The sequence below is a fragment of the Oxyura jamaicensis genome, chromosome 1, assembly GCF_011077185.1.
Source record: "Oxyura jamaicensis isolate SHBP4307 breed ruddy duck chromosome 1, BPBGC_Ojam_1.0, whole genome shotgun sequence".
Classification (NCBI taxonomy): domain Eukaryota; kingdom Metazoa; phylum Chordata; class Aves; order Anseriformes; family Anatidae; genus Oxyura; species Oxyura jamaicensis.
The window spans coordinates 184,069,392-184,089,984 of record NC_048893.1 but is presented as its reverse complement, the minus strand read 5'-3'; the positions used below and the strand labels follow the sequence as shown (position 1 = coordinate 184,089,984).

Below are 20,593 nucleotides of genomic sequence, written 5' to 3'. Positions count from 1 at the left end.
CCTTAGTAGCAAAACAGAAAACTTAACAGAACCAAACAACTTTTTGAAGAACCAAACAACTGTCAGGTGAGAGTTTATGATAGAAAACAATGAAAAACAAGGAAAGCTACTACAAAAAATAATAATAATGCAGTTCAATTTTTTATAGTAATACTCTTCCTATGTATCCCCTTGCTGGTGTTGTGCTCACCCTTGAGCCATCCCTCTGGGATCTGAGGTTGACAGTGCCAGTTTTCCTCGAGCAGCAGGTGTCATCCGTGTCTTGCCAAGTGCTTTGCTGGGAGCTGTGATGTGGTGGGATTTCTTCTTTCTCCTCCTTCCTCCTGTTTGGATTAGGGCTAAGCCTGAAGCTATTTTTTCCATGTTTTCTAAAATGTTTTTACACCTTGCTTTTTCTTCACTTTTCTACAGCTCTCTATTTCATCCATATTTACTGTGTACAATGCTATTTATGTGTGTTATGTCTTTGTTCTTTTTTTATGCTGAAACCTAGTCTTGATCAGGTTCCATGTTTGCACTTCTCTGGCTGACTACTGGAGAGTTGTTTATTGGCCTGGGATCTACAGAGCCAAGGCTCTGCCCCCACCCTCACCCCCTCCCCCTTTTTTTTTTTTGTTATCCTATGCCTCCCCTACAATGTCCTTTGTTCAGCCTTTCAAGGGACCCTGCTGTCATCCCAGGCTTGTATTCTTCTACATTACGTCATTGAGTTAGTCATAAACATCTCATTCTACACAGAGTAACTCTTGGCACTATCCATGTGAAAGGTCGTATCAAACCAAGTTAAGCAAAAGTTAGACACAGCCACCACATCAATAACAGATACTGCTCTTACAACTAAAAACAAAGCCTCGTGCTGGCCAAGAAAAGCTCAGACAGAGCAAGCCTCAGTCCTGCAGCCTTGCAAACTCACTACAAATCTTGTGGCTTGCTACCGGTAATGGCACTATCCAGTTACAGAACAAGAATAAGTTCATGTAAGTTCTGCTTGCTTAATTCCTCTGCCTTTAAAAGCAAAATGGAATCAGACTGCCTTGGTCTTAAACCAAATGTTTGTGCTGGGCCAAAATTTTGAGTTTTTTTTTTTTTTTTTTATCCTTTTTACATGCATAGGATCAAAGCCAGCACAATGTAAAACATGCAGAAGTGTACGTGCAGCATCTGTCATTCATCATGACAATTTTAAAAAGGTCAGGAAGCCAGCACCAGCTCTTTCAAGATTCTTAGAGAAAGCTACTTGCAGATCCAGAAAGTTTGCTTAGCATCGCTGAACTTTGGAAAAAGATAGGAAATCCTTTACAGACCTCCTCTGCAGAACCACCGTCTCTGTAGACAGGTAGGGGATGTGACTGAAGATATGGAACGCCAGGGCAGCAGAGAGATATTTTATGGCCAAGTAGTAATGTGAGCACAGCCCACTTGTGGCCTCCCAAATGATCTCCTACACTTTCTACTGCAGAAGTAACTTCACTCAGTAATACCCTGCTCTTGCAGCTAACTCAGAGCCCAGAGATTTAACTGGAGAATGGGAAAAATTATGGTGAATTGCACATGAAATGGGGGTGAGGGGGACAGGGTGGAGGAAGGGTAAGCCATTACCTATTGGTGCAGTGAGGGGAAAACAGAAGGACAGGGATTTGGAAGTGCAGGCCTCTCTTTTATTTTTCAAGTCCCATTCAAAGTTCCTTGATGTTTCCTGATGTACAGTTGTTTCCTCTTATTTCTCTTGAGTTTAACAATGGAAATTAATCAGCACCAGGCACATCACTGTTTTCCAGATGACTTTTGAATAATGACACTTGTAAATAAAATCATAGTGAGTAGGATAATTACATTGGAAAGTGAAATTGGTACTCCTTGTGTAGAAGGATGCGATCTGTGATTTGCCTGAAAAATTCTGAAAAACTGAAAAACATGGAGCCTTTTCTATATTAGCACTTACAAACCAGGGAACCTAAATAATGGAAAAAAAATGTAATTTTGTATTGTATACTCAAGACTAAGTACTGCTTAATAAAACAACATCTGGGGCTCCTTCATACCTGCATGTTAATTCAGGAAGCAAACATTAGTGTTATTATTTTACCAAAACACCTCCAAATTTGTATGTGCATTCAAAATACAGTAAGTTAAATCAGATCAAGTCATTTTATTCCATGATAATAGTGTTCACAGAAGGAATTGATCAGGCTGGCAATTGTCAGAAGGCTGCGTGTAGAGCAAACCTTTCAAATGTTTTGCACTGTAGACCATAAAGGTTTCCCCAGCCTTTAGTGATCCACGTTAGTAATTTCCTAATAATGAAGGAAAAAAAAAGTTTATTTTAAGCAAAGAAGAATAATACTGAAGAAACCGAAAGCTTAATAAAGGTAAGTTTAAGATAGATTTGCAGAACGTAGATAGTACTCACAGTGCATGAGGTGCATTTCCATTATTCTCACTCAGGTCCATGCCCCACAGCTAGGCTGCTAGCTCACTCAAGTCTGATGTTCTCCTGCTTTGTAATCAACGAGATGGGTGCCAAGAGCATCCAAGGTGTGCACATAGCTCTGCCGTCCTGATTTGTCGGCAGCCACCCATACTATTGCAAAAAAATGCAGAGAAGCAAAAGTTGGTCTCAATCAGATGTGTGCAGAATGGCTGGAAAATGCTTGGGACAGCCGACACTTGTTCAGATGAAACAGTACGCTGCAGGAATTATGTAGATGTTTGAAAAAACCTTATGTTTTGAACCAGCTATTAGGGACAGGCGGCAGAGAGCTGACTACACGAACACAACGCGATGTGCGCCGTCCCGTTCGGCCGGGCGCTGCCGCGAGGAGCCGCTCCCGGTGCAGCACCGCGGACAGCTCCGGGCCCCCAGCCCGCCCCGGGGCGCCCCCTCCCGCTGTGCGGGCACGGCAGGGACACGGGGTAAGGGGAAGCGAGGGACTGGGATCAGCAGGGAGGCCGGAATCGGTATTCGAGGTCCAAGTACGCGCAAAGAGAGTTTTTGGAGTCTGCGGACTGGGAGATGCCTCAAAACCAAAGGAAAATAAAAAAAAAAAAATCACAGAGTACATTTTAGGAGCCTGTTGGCAAAATAACCCTAAACTTGGGTTTTTACTTCTGTCTCATGCTGGGCAGAAACTTTCACAAAAACCAAAAAAAGCTAAGGGGATTTAGTCTAAAAAGGAGGAGGGCTCAGCTGTTGTGGCACTGGAGACAGTGTCCAACTGTAGGGCCTATACAGCGATGAAGTAGCCCATGAGAAAGACTGATCAGACACCCAGATATCCGATAATTCTAAGTTAATCATTACACTATGATACTTACATTTTTTTCCTTATAAATATATATATATACACATTTTCTGCAGAGTTCAGATTATATATGTATGTCACAGAATGGTCTTGATTGGAAGGGACCTTAACACCCACCCAGTTCCACCCCCCTGCCATGGGCAGGGACACCTCCCACCAGACCAGGTTGCCCAAAGCCCCATCCAGGCTGGCCTTGAGCACTTCCAAGAAGGGGATTTTTATGTGTATGCATAGGTACACATATAAATACACTGACATAGCCTAAGGCGTTAGGCGAGGAGTAATACGATTCTTCATTCTCACTGCATGCACACCCAAGTTAACTGCTACTCATACACCCATTTTGCCCAGGGAGGTGGTGGAGTCACCGTCCCTGGGGGTGTTCAAGGAAAGGTTGGACGTGGTGCTTAGGGACATGGTTTAGTGGGTGACAGTGGTGGTAAGGGGATGGTTGGACCAGATGGTCCTGGAGGTCTTGTCCAACCTTAATGGGTCTGTGATTCATTAACAACGCCCTAACTATGCTCATACACGTATTGGTGTTTCCGTTCTTTCAGTAGAGACAAAACAGATCTTTGTATGTCCACTGTTAACATGGAATGAGTGGAAGGAATCAGCTGTGTGCAAAATGTGTTTCAGAAGCAGCAAAAGGAACAGTAACAGCAACCCAGCCCCTCCGCTCATGCATCACTCACTCAGCTAAGGGCAAGACCTCGCTACTAAAATAGCTATGTGGTATGCTTTCCTGAGCATGCATGCTTGAAGGTAAAGGAATGAGCCATTACTAATGTGGCTCGGAGCTGTGTGAAGGATAAAAATAACTTACAGGGTGTGTAAGATACGTGCAAATGTTCAGCACAGTGGAACTGATGTTGCGTAAGGAAATACATTTTAATGGAACTGCCCTTGATGAAGGCTTAATACACAAGATGGCACAGAAAGGTCCAACAAAAAAAATGAAGTGCTTTTTTTTTGGAAGTAGAAGTAGGTGATATTTCTGTCCCATTTGACTCAGGATAAGAACCCCAAGTGTAGGTGCCAAATGGCCTTTACAAAGGGCTGCTAAAAATAATGGGATGAAGCGATCCCCCATTATAGATGTTCAACCTGTAGAAGAAAAACAAAGCTGTGTTTGTTTTGTTTTATGTATGTTTGATTCTTGCACTTCAGGCAATTTACATTACACTGAAGATAAATTTAGCGGTGGGATAAACACCTTCTGGAGTAAGCGTGAATGGAAAGGAGCAGCTTGCACGGAGTCAGCAGGTGGTGAACCTGCACCGGGTCTTATTTTAACTGGTCAAAGCCCTGTGTAAACTCAGTGGAAAAAATAAAAAATAAAAAAAATTTGCTCTGAGGTAGCCTGTGACTCCAAATGTTGGGCTAAACCCATTTCCCCTGCAAGCCAGAGCAGGCTGCTGGAAGGCTGCAGGACGCCACACAGAGCTCACCTTTTGCTGAAAATTTCCGTGCACAGGCTGAAATCAGACTAGCTGCACAGCATCTCAGGAGAGCAAAGGGTACATTTCATTCTAAAGACTTATCTCCGAGTGCAGCACTGTTAGCTTGCCCATTTCTTCTGCTGCATATGCTGCTCTGATGAAAGCTGGGTACGCACAGCTTCATTGTTACAGCCACATTTCGTGGCTGGATAACAATGCAGAGCTTTCTGCCATTTGCCTCCTCTCTCCTTTAAAATCCTGTCTTTGTCTTTCATGCATCGTGATGTATGATCAGTGCACTCAAAAGGTCGTCAGGTCTCAAAGCCTCTTCACAAACTGGCAAATCCTACAAACTCAATAAACATAATGTCATTGTCTGTTTTCAGTGGCGTATATTGAAAGAAATAATCCTTAAATTTTAATGGGATGCACTCCGGGGCATTGAGGAAAGCGGCATGAATACTCTTAGTCATTTGTGAGATGATAATCCAGAAGTCTCCTGGACAGCTTGTGCCACGCTGTGAGGATCTTCCAGCAAGTATCAACGTGGTTCAAGTCCCCCATGGGACCAGGGCCTGTGAACGTGAGGCTTCTCCCAGTTGTCTGAAGGTCCCATCTACTTCTTTTTAATCAGGTGGTCTGTAGCAGACACCTACTACATCGCTCGTGTTGGTCTGCCCACTGATCCTGCCTCATAAGCTCTTAACTCCTCTGTTGAGAAGAGCTTTCTCCTGTCCACACTCTGCTTACCAACCGGGTCCACCACTTCCTCCCTCGGGTGTGGGTTGTCACGTCCCCCTGCATTGTTCCTAGTTGGCCTGGTGGCTGCGTGGGTTTCCTCACCATGCTTGTTGGCCTCTGATCAATCACTGGGCAATTATCACAGGACCGCACAGGCTTACTTCACTGGAGGCTTGAGCACAGCGAAAAAAATCACAACACTCGTTTCCCATCAGGGCACAGGTATAAAGCAGCATGGCATAACCTGCTACAACTGACCTCTTCTCATACTTACTGATTTGCACATATGACTAATTGTGATGCCAATAACTCCAGAAAATTCTGGTATACATACTTCTGATTCCTTTCTTTACATACTTACATATTTATTTTTCAGTTATTAGCACTCTAAGAGAGGTGACGCGACCCATCACAGCGACTCCAACGCACAAGGTGTAACTTCTTTGGTTAGGTCCGGGTTAGGTGTGACAAACCTCCCAGGTCACAGCACAGCAACTACGTGTTGTACGTCTGGCCCCACAGTTCTCTGCTGCTTTTCTGGTTGATGATGATAAACAGACATTGCTGATATGGATCTAATATGCCCCAGACATCCTGGGACATGAAAAGAACATGATCCCCTTGTTTTCGTTGCAGAGCTATTCTGGGCTACCATGCGTTCAATAAACCCTGAAAGACGATGAGAATTAGGAGTGATGTGCCTATGTCCCTGATCATTCTCCTTTTCTAGACATGTAAAGGACTCACATGAACGTTTCAGTAGTGCCAGAGGAACAAAATTTGCAGAAACAGTCTGCTACTAAGATGAAAGAATGAAAAAACTTGTAAATGGTTGCAGGTATAGAAAAAAGATCTAATTAATATCGAGAGAAAGGAAAAGGAAGATGGAAAGAGTCTGAGGAATAGGAAGAAATTAAAGCACTTCTGCCTAGTTTGCGGTGATTTTGTAACAAAGGAATCAATTTCTAGTTTATATATTATTAAAGGAGAGACTATTAGAGAGGCATACAGGGTGATAATAGCAGCTGGAAAGTCACTGATAACATAACCCATGTAAGAAATGGAAAAACTGATTAACTTAGCCTAAGAATCCTCTGTACCTTTTCAAGGGTGTTGTCCAATCCAGCCCCGAGTTATTTGCAGATTTAAGGCTTTCTAGACATGTTCTGGATTAGCACAGCCAGTTGACTTGAATTTAATATTTCAATTGAAACAAATTGTTATTTTTAAAACTTCTGCCCACGATTTTCTATTTCTTTCCACAGAACCAGAAGTACTTTTCTTAATTTCAACAATACAAGTCACTTAACATCTTACTCCATCCCGAGGTAAACCTAGGCTGATGCCAGTACCAACAGCTGTGTTTCCTGAAGCAGATGACCAACAGAAAACATCTATTAGATATTAACCAAAGATGGTTAGAAGATATTTTTTTTTATATTTTGAGGACATCATGCTGTTCATCTTTAGCATTTCTTTATTTTTAGCTTTCTTTCTTGCCATACAATTATGTTTACGTAAGACATACCCTATTAAATATCTGAATAGAAGACAGTTGGCTGGAGAAATAAAAGCTCATTAAAAAAAATGAAGAAAAACTGAGATTATAAGAACTATTTCTAAGCAGAAGGCAGATCCTTCTCTCAAATATATTGAGGAAATGACCATGAGCAAAAAGCATCACAAATTAACTTATGAAGAAGTAAATTCTTCCTTTAATGACAGGGACTTAAAAGAATCCACTAAGACTCAAGAGTCATAGAACAAAAGACGAGGAAAGATTTGACAGCAGCTCAGTAAGTGAACTTGGTGCTCTGAGAGAAGCCCGTTTGTACTGAGAAATAACGTAAGTGTGGAGATGCACTAGAAAGCCAAACTATGTTGGCATAGGCAACCTTCCTTCTCATGTGTCCCAGCTCGGTCCTACTCAACTTCACAACTCTAACATGTGAGCACCTACTACCCGTGACTGCAGGTAACTCTAATTCAAGTAAATCCAGTACATCCACTAGATGTCAACTCATTCCTTGTTACGTAGTCTTATACAAGATCTTCCTTGTATTTTAACCTTCACAGTAAGACAAATCAGCAGGCTGCAAAGACCTCTGCCCACCCATTTCACAGAACTGGACATAATCTCTTTGACTACCACAACAGACACAAGAGGTGCAAACATACTCTGTCGTCAGCTTATGACCTGATGGATAAGCATTGTCAGCACATAGCAAGAGGATTATTGTCACTTAGAATAGGTAGGCACCTGTCTGCACGGCCAGAGATTCCCATTCTCCCCCCCAGTTTGGAGCAGACACCCCCATGCTGCCACATCTCCCACTGAGACTGCCAAGAAGCGCTGCTTCGTTTTGCACTGGTACCACACAAACTGCCTGCTTAGCAAACTAGACAGCAACCCTCGTGTGCAGGGATGCATCGCCCTGCCCCTGCTCTAATCCTGCTGACAGTGAAGCTGTGGTATCATGGGCGAGAGGCACAGACACCACCTGCTTGCCAGTGGGAACGGTGAGGACCTGCGGGCACCTGGCCACATGCTCCCACTGCTGCTGCTATTCACTCTTTGGGGCCACTACACACAGGTGCACACGCTCAGGCTGTGCAGCCTCTGAACATCCCGTTGCTAGTTACTTCAACAAAAGCCTCCAGGATTCTCCCGAAAGCATCCCACCCACCACCACCACTCTGCAGCTGACCTGCCTCTAGCCCGGGGGCAGATGCTGCACACAAACCCGGGCTCACAACTGCTCACAGTGACTCCTCTGCCTCAGGGAGGATTTTTAGCTCCACTCTCACCTGTTCCTTACTGCCGCTAGTTTCTCACCATCCTCCTGCATCCCTCTCACCTGGGCAGGGTGGAGTTTGATCCGAGCCTGGCCACCTTCTAGCACACCTCAATGCCAAAGTGCGCTCCCAGGGCTGGCAGCTTTGTACTGCCAGCCAGGTAAACACGTAACATGTGGCTGCACATACTTTCCAGTAGACGTTTTGATAGCAAAAATAGCTAACCTTGCATTAATTGACAGGCAGGAATTGGACGGGTCACCAAATCATCACATGCTCTCTAAATCACAAGCCTGAGAAGTGCAGAATCAGTCCAACAGGGGTATCACTCGCACCAGCTGATGCTGAAAATGCTGCAAGGTGAGTGAGCGTGTGGAGCCATTAGCACTTACACATCACGCCTTCCATATTAGACATATCAAGACAGTAAAATACAGGAGAAAAATTTTTGAGGTTTCTTGGACTGAGTACTGTTTAAGATCGCAGGAGACTGGCTGCTGTGACACAGGAACAGGGCTAGGAAGTGTCCGGCTCCTGCCGCCTCCAGCAAAAGATGTAGGAAGCAAACAGAACACCGCGCCACACCACGTTCAACAAGCACAAAGAACCTTCCTGAAGTGCAGCTCAGCAGGGGTGACAAATACAGTTCCACAGTAGCTGGTGTTACCTTAAAAAGGAAGAAAAACATGCTTAATGGATGCTCCCAGAAAAAGCTGAGAATTTCACTGGGGAAAAAGCTTCTAGCTGGGATGTGAAAACAACTAAATTAAAATGTCCACAGCAAATTACTGAATATGATGAATTTTAAGAGGAAAGGAACACAATGGATTGTTGGATCACTGGTGTCCTAGTGAGATAGAGGCCTGACAATTTACGAGGGAGAAGGAAAGAAAACAAAAAAAGAACAAAACAAGCCTGCGGCATTCCAGAATTTGAACATTTGGCTTCACTTTCTTTTTGTAGAAAAGGACTAAATAAAATTCAGGTACAGATGCTGGAGCCCAAAACCCAATACTGTGTAAGAATTGAAGCTTACAAATTTTCGGATGATGTTGGAGATGTCAGGTAACAGGAAATGTTGATTTTTCTGCATTCTAGGTAACAAACTGGCTTTCAAAACACTTGTATTCCATCCATTTTCCAGACATCTGCACCTTTAATACACCTGTGAACAAAAGCTCTTTGAAAATAAACCATCACGGGCCACTTTGCAATTTTAAATGTTTGAAGTTACTCAAAAATTGACTGATACTGCAAAAATGATGAAGCTGTTAACAGCAATGTCAGTGGTCCTGGTGTTCCTTATACGCTCTCGCTTTAGGGTCTGACCTCAGGCTATCCTAGTGATAGCAGACCACAACACAAACTGGATGTTGCTCTGGAAAACGAATGTGATGCACAACTGTACTTTGATGCCTTTATACACAAACTTGAGTAGACCAAGTGTCACATCACTGTTCTAATTCGCATGTCAATTTTTCCCCTTTTAATGACATATGGTAACATTATAAAGTTGTGTTTAAATATCCAGTCCCGTGAAAGAGGATACAGGAAAAGGCTATTGCACCTTCACATGAAATATGAAAAATAAGCAAGTATTATTCCTCTCCTCAGCCCCTTGCAAGGCAGAAGAAAGGATCAAACATGCTATTGGATCACCTCACTGGATGGAAATCAGGGATACCTACCAGGATTTAATGATGAACATACAAGCTTCACTCTGACAGTGCTTTACTTGGACTTCAAGTTCTCCTCAACAAGTAACGCTTTAGGGACAATTATTTATCGTACAAAATTCTTCACATATTTAACTCTATTCTTTCATTAAAAAAAGTTTACTGATTAAACCACTAGAAATAAATGGCTAACCTTTGAACTAGAAAGCACTGCTAGTGGAAACACCTGTATTTATTACATGTATAAGGGACCAGGAAAAGAAACAAAGAATATGTGATAGAATCTGCAAATGGTACAGAACTGATGTGGTACTAAAAGCAAAGACAAATCACAGAAGGTATAGTGCCCAGGATGTGAAAAGGGTACAGGAAATCTGACTTGCACAAAACACAAGATAATCCAAGGGAAAAAAAACAACTGCATACTACAGTACATAAAACCAGCATGCAACAATGAGTTCAAGAGCTAGCAATCAGCATTTAGAAAAGAAACTGTGAATCTTTTTGCATGACTTGTTAAGACATCAGCTCAGTGTTGAGCAGCTATCAAAAATCAATAACAGAATATTAGGGATTATTCAGAAGACCACAGGGGGGATAAAAGGTGTCATTGGATCACCATATAATGCCTACTGCACCCACATCTTGAACACTGCGTGCGCACTAGTCCTCCCATTCTGGAAGAGCAATAGGAATAGTTACAAATAAAGAATAACTTCTATGTAGAAAGAGATGAATTAGGTCTCCTAAGTTAAAAATAAATAATGGTGGAGAAGGGGATAAAGCAGACATCTATAAAACTCCAATTAGCAAAATGAACCGGGAGGTGTTATTTATGGTCATGTTGCACCTTACAATATAAGAACTAGGAATCTTAAATAGTTAAAGGTATAAAACAAACAAAAAAAAAACTTCTCACAACAGAAACTGTAATTCTGCAATGGGAAGCTGCAGGGATCAAACACAGATGGGTCTGAAAACTGTTAGGAATTGCATGGAAAATAAACGAACAAAGCCCTTAAACACACAGATGGCTTGGATCAAGGAACCCACAAACCACTGACAAGGTAAAACAGTACTTGGGGGTGGGAGTGGAGAACTGAAGGAACATCACAGCAACACCAACAACAGAAGCCCATACCAAACTGAACCACTGAGGTTTTATTTGGTCCTACCCACACAATTTGCTGGGGAAGAAAGATGAGAAGCAAACAACACCCACTCAAATGAGGTCAAGGGTAAATACTAGACAGCTCACGTGCAGCAAGACAGCAAAATAGCATGGAAGACTTCATCTTTCCTATCCAGTAGCCCATGATTTCTATGGAAAACTAACCGTATTTTTGAATATTCCCCAGCTGTAGCTCAGTTACAGGTATCCCGTCTGGAACTGTATCAGAAATCTTGCTCTTACCATTACACAATGAAATCCCAGATTAATGAAAGAAGCCATGAGCATCCTCCCTCTAACCATTAGGGCATTAGTGAGCAGGTAAGCAGAATTCCAACTAGTTAGTTAAAAAACAGACAAAGAAGCTGTATTTATATATATTCCCCCCAGTAAGGGATTTAACTTCAAAATGACTTTGAAAGAACCAATCAGCAAGGCAACAGCAAGCCAAAGGCAGGTTTCTACAGACGTGGGTCTTGAGTGAGGGAGCTATCAAATAAAAAGGAAAACCATACAGAGGAAATGAAGTAGCAGAAAGCACCCATGCATTTAGACACTGTCTGTAACAGGAGCTAACAGGAAAAAAAAAGGTAGTACTGATAATAACATTTCAATCTCCTCACTTTTTAATATTGCTAAGGAGGCGCTCAAGAAAGGTGTTAACGTTAGCAATAATTAGCAGTCCAAATCACATCAGAAGAGATCTTACTAATATCCTTAAACTCATTTAAATCTCTGAAGAAATTTCTTAGAACTACTTTTAGGAATAAAAAAGCAACTCAAGTCTGTGGGACTTCTAACACAAGCTTTTCATGTGCAAAACTGAAAAGGACATAGCTTAGGATAGGATTGTACCATTTCCCTTCAACGTTGTCATGACCGGATGTTGCAACTGAAATGTGTTTTGTCAAGGCAGTCCATCGGCTTGTTACAGACTAAGTCTTGTTATCAATCTACAGCGTATGGCTCAAGAGGAATTCACACAAAGCCTCAATTATTTACTTTGCAACTTTATTTCTTTATAAGTTATTGGTATAAAGTTTAATATCTAATTATACAGTAATCTGGGAACTTTAAGGGAAGCTTATTTTGTCCTTTTTAGTGTCTTTTGCCATTTGGTCCTCAAACATGTTTTAAGAGGACTAGTAATATATGTACCTTAAAATTCTGTACAAAAACACTTCAAGCCTTTGTTTTCTTTTTCTGAGTAGGATGCACAAAACATGCATATTGTAGACAATATAATGGTTAAGGAATTATTTCCCTCTTGAAACTAAGGCAGTCAAAAAAAAAACATGAATATTGAGTAATTTGGAAGAGTAAAATGACATCCTCAGTGCTCATTTATTCCTTGAGCAAATATCATGTTGAGTAAGACACACCCTCCTGGAATTGTCATTGATTTGACTGCTGTCTGTACTGAAAAGACGGCGATTGTCAAAGACAGCATTTAATTATGTACATTGTATAATGTCACTAACCCATCCACTTTTGAATATGAACTTGTCAGCGTTAAGCATTGTGTAAAACCACATGCAAAAATTGCCATAAAAATTTTAAATAGAACCAAATTGGCAAGTTTTTGGAAAGGATATTTCAATGTTAAAAAAAATATATTGTATATTAAAATGAGCACTTCAAGTAACTTAAATATCTTTAGCAAACATATCCAGCAAGAGACTCTCTGTAAAAGAAATTGTTCTTAGAACAAAAAGCTAATGGATGGCTATTTAGACTCTAATTTTTCAACACAGTGGTAGGTCTGTGTGAAACAATTTGTCATCTAAATAAAGTGAGTCCATTACACTGTTAAAAAAAACATACATTAAGCAGGACTGATTAACTATTGCATTTCTGTATTTACAAAAGTGCTTAGCATAACAAAATTACCTAAAAAAATATAAACTTTACCGATATCATTTGGTTCTATGTGTACTCCTAGATCTGCACTTGGAGAAAAATAGTATTTACATTGCTAGATTTAGACAAGTTTCCTATTATTTTTAAAGAAACCTAACAAAACTCCCCACACAAATGGACCCCTATGCAAGTCAACTCATTTGATCTGGCTCATTATAAATAGAGCAGAAGTAAACCCTTGAATACTGAGCAGTATAAATCATTTTAGCCGTTGTCTGTGGCGTTAGACCCCAAAACAGGCTGCCGACAAATCGGGCAAGTGGAGTTTTCAGAAAGCCAGCGATCAATACAATGAATATGAAACTCATGCATGCAAGGTAACTGCCTTAGCTTATTTCCTGTTACGTATTCATTAATGCAAACACTACACGTTTTACTTATTTCGTCTTCAGTGTGAATATCCCCATAATTCCGAGTGGAAAGATTGTCAATCTGCTCTTTGGTTAAACCTCTTAAACGCTCATCTTCATCATCTTCATTCAGCAGGAAGAAGTGGGCGAGACGAAGAATGGGCAGCGTTCCATTTTCCACTAGGTTGTTAGCATCTTGAGACTGTCTGTTTTCTTGATTTTCATTACTGCGGCCATAGTGTTGAATGTCATCACTCTGTCCGTTTGTTTCACTCCCACCTTCTACCGCGTGCCCATTCCTAGAAGAAAACTCACTTGGATCACCGCTGTTGTTGGCTGAACCGGAGTTATTCTGCTCTGCGTGTACATCTGCTAAGTGATGGCCGCCTCTCTGCATTTCTGAGTTAGATTCGGTTTCCATTAAAGAACTCAGTTCTCCAAAACCGGTCATAATCTGTCTAAGGATCGATCGAAGGGCCACCGATGAAGGTTCACCAAGCCCAGTTTCTGAAATCCGGCGAAGAGGTATCCGGATAGTGCTAACGTAGGTTCGAATACCTGCACGTTCTGATCGTGATATCGTGCGCCGAAATCCCCCACTGTCACTTTCAAAGGTAACTGTGTTTTCTGCCATTCCTACTCTAGAACGAGTCCTACTTGCAATACTGTCCCGATCTCTGTTTTCTCCAGGACGAATTCTTCTCACCTGAAGATCTAGTGTAATCGTTGGATGCCTTCTAACAGCAGCTACCGGCCTACTAGATTCCTCCTCCTCTGAAGTTATTCCCAAGGACGGGGCTGCACTGGAAGCCTGAGGAGTCTGAGCAGCACCTCTTGCTTGTTCTTCAGCAGACTGCATAGAAAGCTGTGCTGTTTGTCTTCTGGTTCTGGTGGCTTGCTGTGTGTTTCTATCCTGTCTCTGCCCGTGTTCCTCAGAATGAGCAGCGTCACCTTGCCTTTGCATTGGAGAGCGGCTTCGACTACTCAGAGTAGACCTCAACCGCAGGATTTCCAGTCTTTGGTTTGAATTCATCCGAACGTTACTTCTAGATCTACCTCTTGTGACTCCTGCTGAAGGACCTCTTTCTGGCACTTCTCTCTGGTTGCCAGCAGCTGTAGAATTATTACGTGTTGCGCTTGTTTGGCGAAGGCCTGCCAACTCCCTCGTTCTACTCCTGAGCCTCCCTGAGACTGGGTGCGAGGCTGCTTCAGAGCTCTGCGCCACAGAACTTCTTAAAGACCTGGTCCTCGCAGTGCCTGAAGTCTCGCTGTTGGCTTCTCTCGTGGTCCTGCTCCTCGTTCGTGTGGTTACGGGACTGACAGCTCTTTGATGTCTTCTTTCTAAATACATCCTGCTACTATCTATACCCACGTACTCTTCACCAGCAGTTTCAAAACTGTTGTGCTCATGATTTATGTTGATTTCAAGACTAAATCTAAATTCCCCACTGTTTGGATTTGTTCGACTCACAGCTCTCCAGGTTTGGTTCCCACTCTGTCCACTGCGAGTGGCGTTGCCTGTGCGACGGAATGTGTTCAGCCATTCCAGCAAAGAATCTCCATTTGAGTTTTCTCCAAGAACGTCAGAATCTGAGAGAAACAAGAATTTCAAACATTCATACAGCTGCATGCTCAGCACACGATGAAGCATTCCAAATCCTCTATGCTTGCTGAGCCCTGCTTTCAGCAACGTTATACTAGCAGGACAGCCACCTTTCTATGGCTAACATCATTTTGCTGAAAATACACCATATGTAAAAATGTTAGTACTACGCTGTATCTTTTCCCCCTGAGCTGGCTATTTCTTTTTATTTCTGACTGAAATCGGCCAAATAATTAAGCCAATATTACTGGGAAGTAAAGACAGCGTACATAATACCAACCTCACTGTTAAAACAAACCAAAACCAAAAATCAGCACAGATTAACTTCTTTTCCGTTCTAACTCCCCTAACATACAATAAAACCTTTTAAGAATTAAAGGTGAAAATTATTTCTGTGCTCTTAGATTTACTACCAAAGGCAAACCAGAAGAAGAAGAGAAAGCAATCTGTGACTCACGTGGAAATATTTAATGAGAATTGATTCTAAGTTGACTTTCCATCATTACAAAATCTCTCTTAATTGGAGAACATTTTGCTGAGGCAGAAGGGGTAAAAAGACATGAAATGGCTGGTACTGAAATTGGTCAGCATTTCTCTTAAATATCTGTATAGAACAGTATTTATGCATCACGTACTACATAAACATACAAACAAAGTCTGTTTACCTCCAACAGCTCTACCTTCACCTTCTCTGTTTTCCAGATCAGACTGTGATGCTAGACGCTCCTTAGCCCCCTCCAAACGTTGCTGCAACTCTTCTGCTGTTATTTCCCCTGAAAAAAAATTACATTCTGATAATGCTGTTAGATAAGACACTTATTGGCTCAACACAGCCATGAAGCAGTAATAGTGTTTTTTATCTTGAAGAAAAATCTTCAGAAACTAGGTAAAATTAATTAAATTTTAAAACAGAGCACTAGCGTGAAATTGGAATACAGGTAAGCAGATAACAGAGGAAGCAAGTATCAGGGAGGGGAGGTGCGTGGATGCTAAATGTGTTGTCAAGAGCACGCTGGCTTCCAGCAACTAAGAAGCCAAAAAAACTGTACAGATGAACAGCTACTTTAGTTCACCAGAAGTTAATTATTTGGGTTTGGATATCACCAATATACAGAGCTGTCATGCTTGAGAAAGTTCTATTTTTCTTCTAGCTTTAGTATCTATTTAACTTTTACTGGCTATCATTAATTTTAAACAGAAATAAAAGATGTTTCCCTTTTTTCCCCCCTTTCTACAAAAACAACAGCTCAACAGCTGTCAGGCTACTGAAGTTGTACAACCACATGTGGCATTACTTTACATTACAACTTCTCTGCTGAGGGCACCCCCATCTTACCAGGAGTGCCGAGCAGGTTACGGTCTCTCATCAGCCGGTAGTCTTCTTCATTGAGCTCATTGATGAACTGGTAATAGGCTTCCTCCCTGCTGAGGCGCTCCCGCTGTCGTTGTCTCTCATCTTCACCGTAACTGTGCTCTCGTGAAGACGCCTGCTCATTGCCGTTCCCTGCACGGTGCCGAGAGCGATCCATAATGGGAATGCCAGGTTGTCCTGCACAAAATCAGAAGGTTAGACTGCAAAATAATTGAGGTAGGAATTTACCGAATTTACAAAGTTCCCAGCGTTTTCAATTAAGTTAGTTTATTAATAAATAGCTAAAGATGATTAAGATGAATCAAACTGTGTTATTTGCCAAGTCAGTTCACCGGTGTAGTTTATGGTGCAAGTATTTTGCTCCTAACTTGCACAAACACAGCTAGAAGTCCCTTTTTCCTATCAAAAGGGCACACCAGTTGGTACACCAACTTTAAAATACAATAGCAAATTTATTTTTAGCTAAGTAAGGATATTACAGGAAATTAAAGGGTAACAATGTCTTTCCCCTCTCCTGAGGGGCAACACACAACAGCAGTGTGTAGTATTTTAGAAGCTAAAATAACACTAAAAACATTGTTCTGTAGTTACTCAGTGCAGCTTCTGAGGACCACAGTTACTGCTTTAGAGAAGACGATCTTCCACTTAAAATGTTTACTGATAAGCACGTGAGACTACAGCATTATCTCAGTTGGTACCACCACTGAGCACGGTAGCACAAAGCCTACAGATACATTTTTGATGGAAAATACTCTTTGGACATTCAGACATTACTTGTACCTTGCAATCTTTAAACCAAGGATTAGCTAACAAAGGAATACACATCTCCAGAAAACTGGTGTAGGAGAATAAAGGCCGTGCTTACCCACAGATCTTCCCTTTACAGACACAACCAGTGGGAACATGCCCTCAGAAGGCACGGACAGTCAGCCTCCCAGGAGCAGGAAGAGGCACCATCCCTCTTGATTGCTGTGCTACTACCTGCTCTCTCTGCTTATGACTCAATTCTAGGCCAATCAAGAAATATCTAAAGAATACCTGTCCTTCAGTATTCAGTTTAAAAGAAGAGAGAGCAAAGCCTCATCCTTTCAACAGGGCTTCACGTTTTTACAGTCACCTGTAACACCTGCTGAGGGAGACAACCAACAGAGCACGCTCCTAAAGAGGTCACCTGGCCAAAAGACTCACCAGATAGCACCATTCCGTTTACTGCGGAGAGGAAGTTATGGGTTAAATACTTCTTATTTTTTGGGGGGGGGGGGGGGGGGGGGGTCAGTTGACCAACATTTCCAACTCCCTCCAAGCATTAAATGGGGAAACACAGAGCAGCATTCTCATCACGCTCCCACTCAGCAATTAGTCTTCCCAGGAAAGCTCACGAGCCAACAAACAGACCAAAGCAACTAACTATTAGACATACATTCAATAAGGAGTAAACCTTTATCAATGCTGCCAACAGATACGAAGAATCAGGAAATGTATTTGCCAAGAGCAGACACTGGCTTGCTTACGTTCTCTTGCAGATCCATGCTGATGCATCCTTCATCTCCTCATTTTCCATCCCATACGTTACTTCTCCCCTCACTGCAGGTAACTGCACTTGCAAACATCCCTTCCCAACCAGTCTTGTCATTCACCTCTCCTGCATCAAATACTGCATTTCAAAGTATGTAATGCTTCTCTCCTAGCTCCTTAACTCATTTAACTTAAAGTCACATCTGAGTGTCTCCCTTTCAAGACCTTTTCTATTCCGGTAATATCTGTGGGGGCTGTTAACTTACTATCTCTCTCTGCTCAACCTCACAAGCTAAGTAATCGGTGACTTCTGTTCGCGGCTACATTCAAATCAGGTCTCTTCTCCTATCACAGTGTGAAACACCAATTTCTCAGCCAGCTCTTATTACCCTGGTTTCCTCAAAGCAAATGCAATTGTCTCCTCCCTCCACTCAGCACACAGTTAGAGCATTATCATCATCCTGATGGCACCAACACTCGGCTATTATCATGAAAATGCCCAACCCATACTGCACTGAATATTAAAGAAAGTGTCTCTGCCCTTGATGACTTACAACTGGAGATAAACAGAAAAGGGGAAGAGGACAGATAAAATTCATTTAAAGCTGTTATTTAGATGAAAGCCTGACAATAAGTGCTACTGTTTGCCCTACCGTGACCATAAGTTAACTGACTTCCTGGATGTATCACCACATGCTGCACGGAAAAACTCCCAAGTAAGTTCTAGAGATCAAAAGTCCATCGCATGCCATCTCCCTCAATCTATATTCCAACTGTTGCTCAAAAGAGATTCTTCACTTTTCATTTTGCATCCATACAAAACCTGGAAACCTCTTCTTCAGTTTTTGTGGGTGGTAGCAAAAAAATAACGCTTTGTTGACAACTGTATGGTAGGGCGATTAGTCACACTCTTTAAATGAGTCACTTAGAAACGATAAGAAGTGTGAAGTGTTCAGTTGTCCCATCTGTTTGCATGGCATCTACTACCCATAGTTATTATTATCAAAGATCAAAACCAAGTGCTTGGGCCTTTGAAATATTTTAGGGTATTGAAATTCGAAGGGTATCAAGAGCACCAAAATGAAATGCTCTGGCACTCAAGATACTTTGAGTATTGAAGAGCTGAAGGGTTCTCAGTGGTAAGGTGTAAAAATGCAAAATTGAAAGGCATTTGTGACTCGGGATTACTCCTGTATTGCAAAGAAACAGGTGTCACACTGCAACAGTTCACGTTTGGTAGAATTTTTAGCCTGAGACTAACTCTTTTACCCCTTAATTGATAGCTACTTCAGCACACACGCTCAGATACACGTTCGTTTTTATCTAAGCTACATATACCTTAGGCTTTCAGGTTTTGGCCCCCTTCCGCGGGTTCCTGTCCCCACCTCCCTCGGGCATCCATTTCCCGAAAGGCTACCGGCTGCAAGCAAGACGACAAGCGCGTTTAGACGAGGGAACCGGCGGCACTACTTAGCATTTCTGTCACACTTCAGCCTCCGGGCGAGATGATCTCACCGAATTGGAACAAAAAAAAAAAAAAAAAAGAGAGAGAAAAAGAGAGACACGACCCACCAGCCCTTGCGGGAGGCCGGGGGAAGGACGGACGGACGGACACACAGACAAAGCGGCAGCGCCGTGAGGCACCGAGCAGCCCCCAATCCCCCCCCCCCCCCCCCCGTCGGTGCTGCAGGGGGCGGCGGGCGGCGACCCCCGGCCCGGCAGCCTGGGGGAGGGGAGGGGCCGCGCGCTGTGATTGACACCTCACGCGGCCAATCAGCAGGCCGCCTGCCGTCCGCCGGCCAATGGCGGCGGGGCGCGGTAGGCCGCGGGCCCTGCCGCTGCGCCCTCTCCACCCCGCGCCCCGACCCCCTCCCCCCACAACGGCCAGGCCCCAACCGCCGCGAACCGCCACCAACCGCCACTAACGGCCGCCAACGGCCGCCGGGCCGGCCGCTTCCCTTCAGCGCTGCCAACCAGGGCCCGGCCAAGGGGGTGCCGAGGCTGCCTGCGGCCGGGCAGCCCTCACAGCCCGGCCCCGCTCCACGCTCTCCCCCTCCCCTCCCGGCCGGGAAAGAAAATGGGGAAAAATGCTCAAAAACAGGGAAAAAAAAAAAATAAAACTTCCCTCCCACCCCCCCTCCCCACAACCGACCCGTCGGTGTGCGGGCGGCGCGCTCCAGCCCCGATTGCGGTCCGGGCGGCTGCCGGCAGCCGCGACGCGCAGGTTCCGAGCGGCACCGGCCCGGCCCCCCTCCGCCCAGCGCCGCCCCGCGCATGCGCGCGCGGCCCGGCCGGTGGGGGCGCGCGCCACGGCCGTTGGGGCCAAAGGACGGGGGGCGGGGGCGAAGGGCTGTGAGGAGAGCCCTGAGGAGAAGGCGAATGGCGGCGGTCCTTGTGGGTGCTGCCGCTCCTCAGGAGCCTCGTCTGGTCCTGTAGCGTCTCTCCCCCCCCAAGCATATCGCTTTATACGTTCTCAGTAAAAATATTTTTTCTTCACTCCTTTATTTTCTTTTTTTTCTTCCCCTACCTTGCCGTTCTCTGCTTTCTCCCCCTTTTGAAGCATAGAGCTCTGTAAATCTGTCACACGAGTTCCAAACCCTTCTACAAATCCCACATGCTGATAGCGTACACAAATTTCCCCTTCCGAGTTGCTTCTGCAGATCGCTTCTGCACAGGGCAGAGCCTGACAGGAGCATTTCACAACT

At 43.4% G+C, this 20,593-nt stretch overlaps 1 protein-coding gene across 2 annotated transcripts; it reads right to left on the bottom strand.

Moving 5' to 3' along the window:
• Positions 1-12,317: 12,317 nt before the first annotated feature.
• Positions 12,318-20,178, bottom strand: RNF6 (ring finger protein 6). 2 transcript variants are annotated; one of them, XM_035326027.1, is made up of 5 exons: positions 20,041-20,178; positions 19,227-19,308; positions 16,338-16,550; positions 15,667-15,774; positions 12,318-14,988 (listed from the first exon to the last, which is right to left on the bottom strand). In XM_035326027.1, exons 3-5 carry the CDS (start codon positions 16,528-16,530, stop codon positions 13,253-13,255), a joined length of 2,037 nt encoding a protein of 678 aa, XP_035181918.1. In that variant the 5' UTR covers positions 16,531-16,550; positions 19,227-19,308; positions 20,041-20,178; the 3' UTR covers positions 12,318-13,252. The 2 variants fall into 2 exon arrangements, with proteins under 2 accessions (XP_035181918.1, XP_035181917.1); XM_035326026.1 differs by lacking the exon at positions 19,227-19,308 and having other exon boundaries at positions 20,041-20,172.
• Positions 20,179-20,593: the final 415 nt, after the last annotated feature.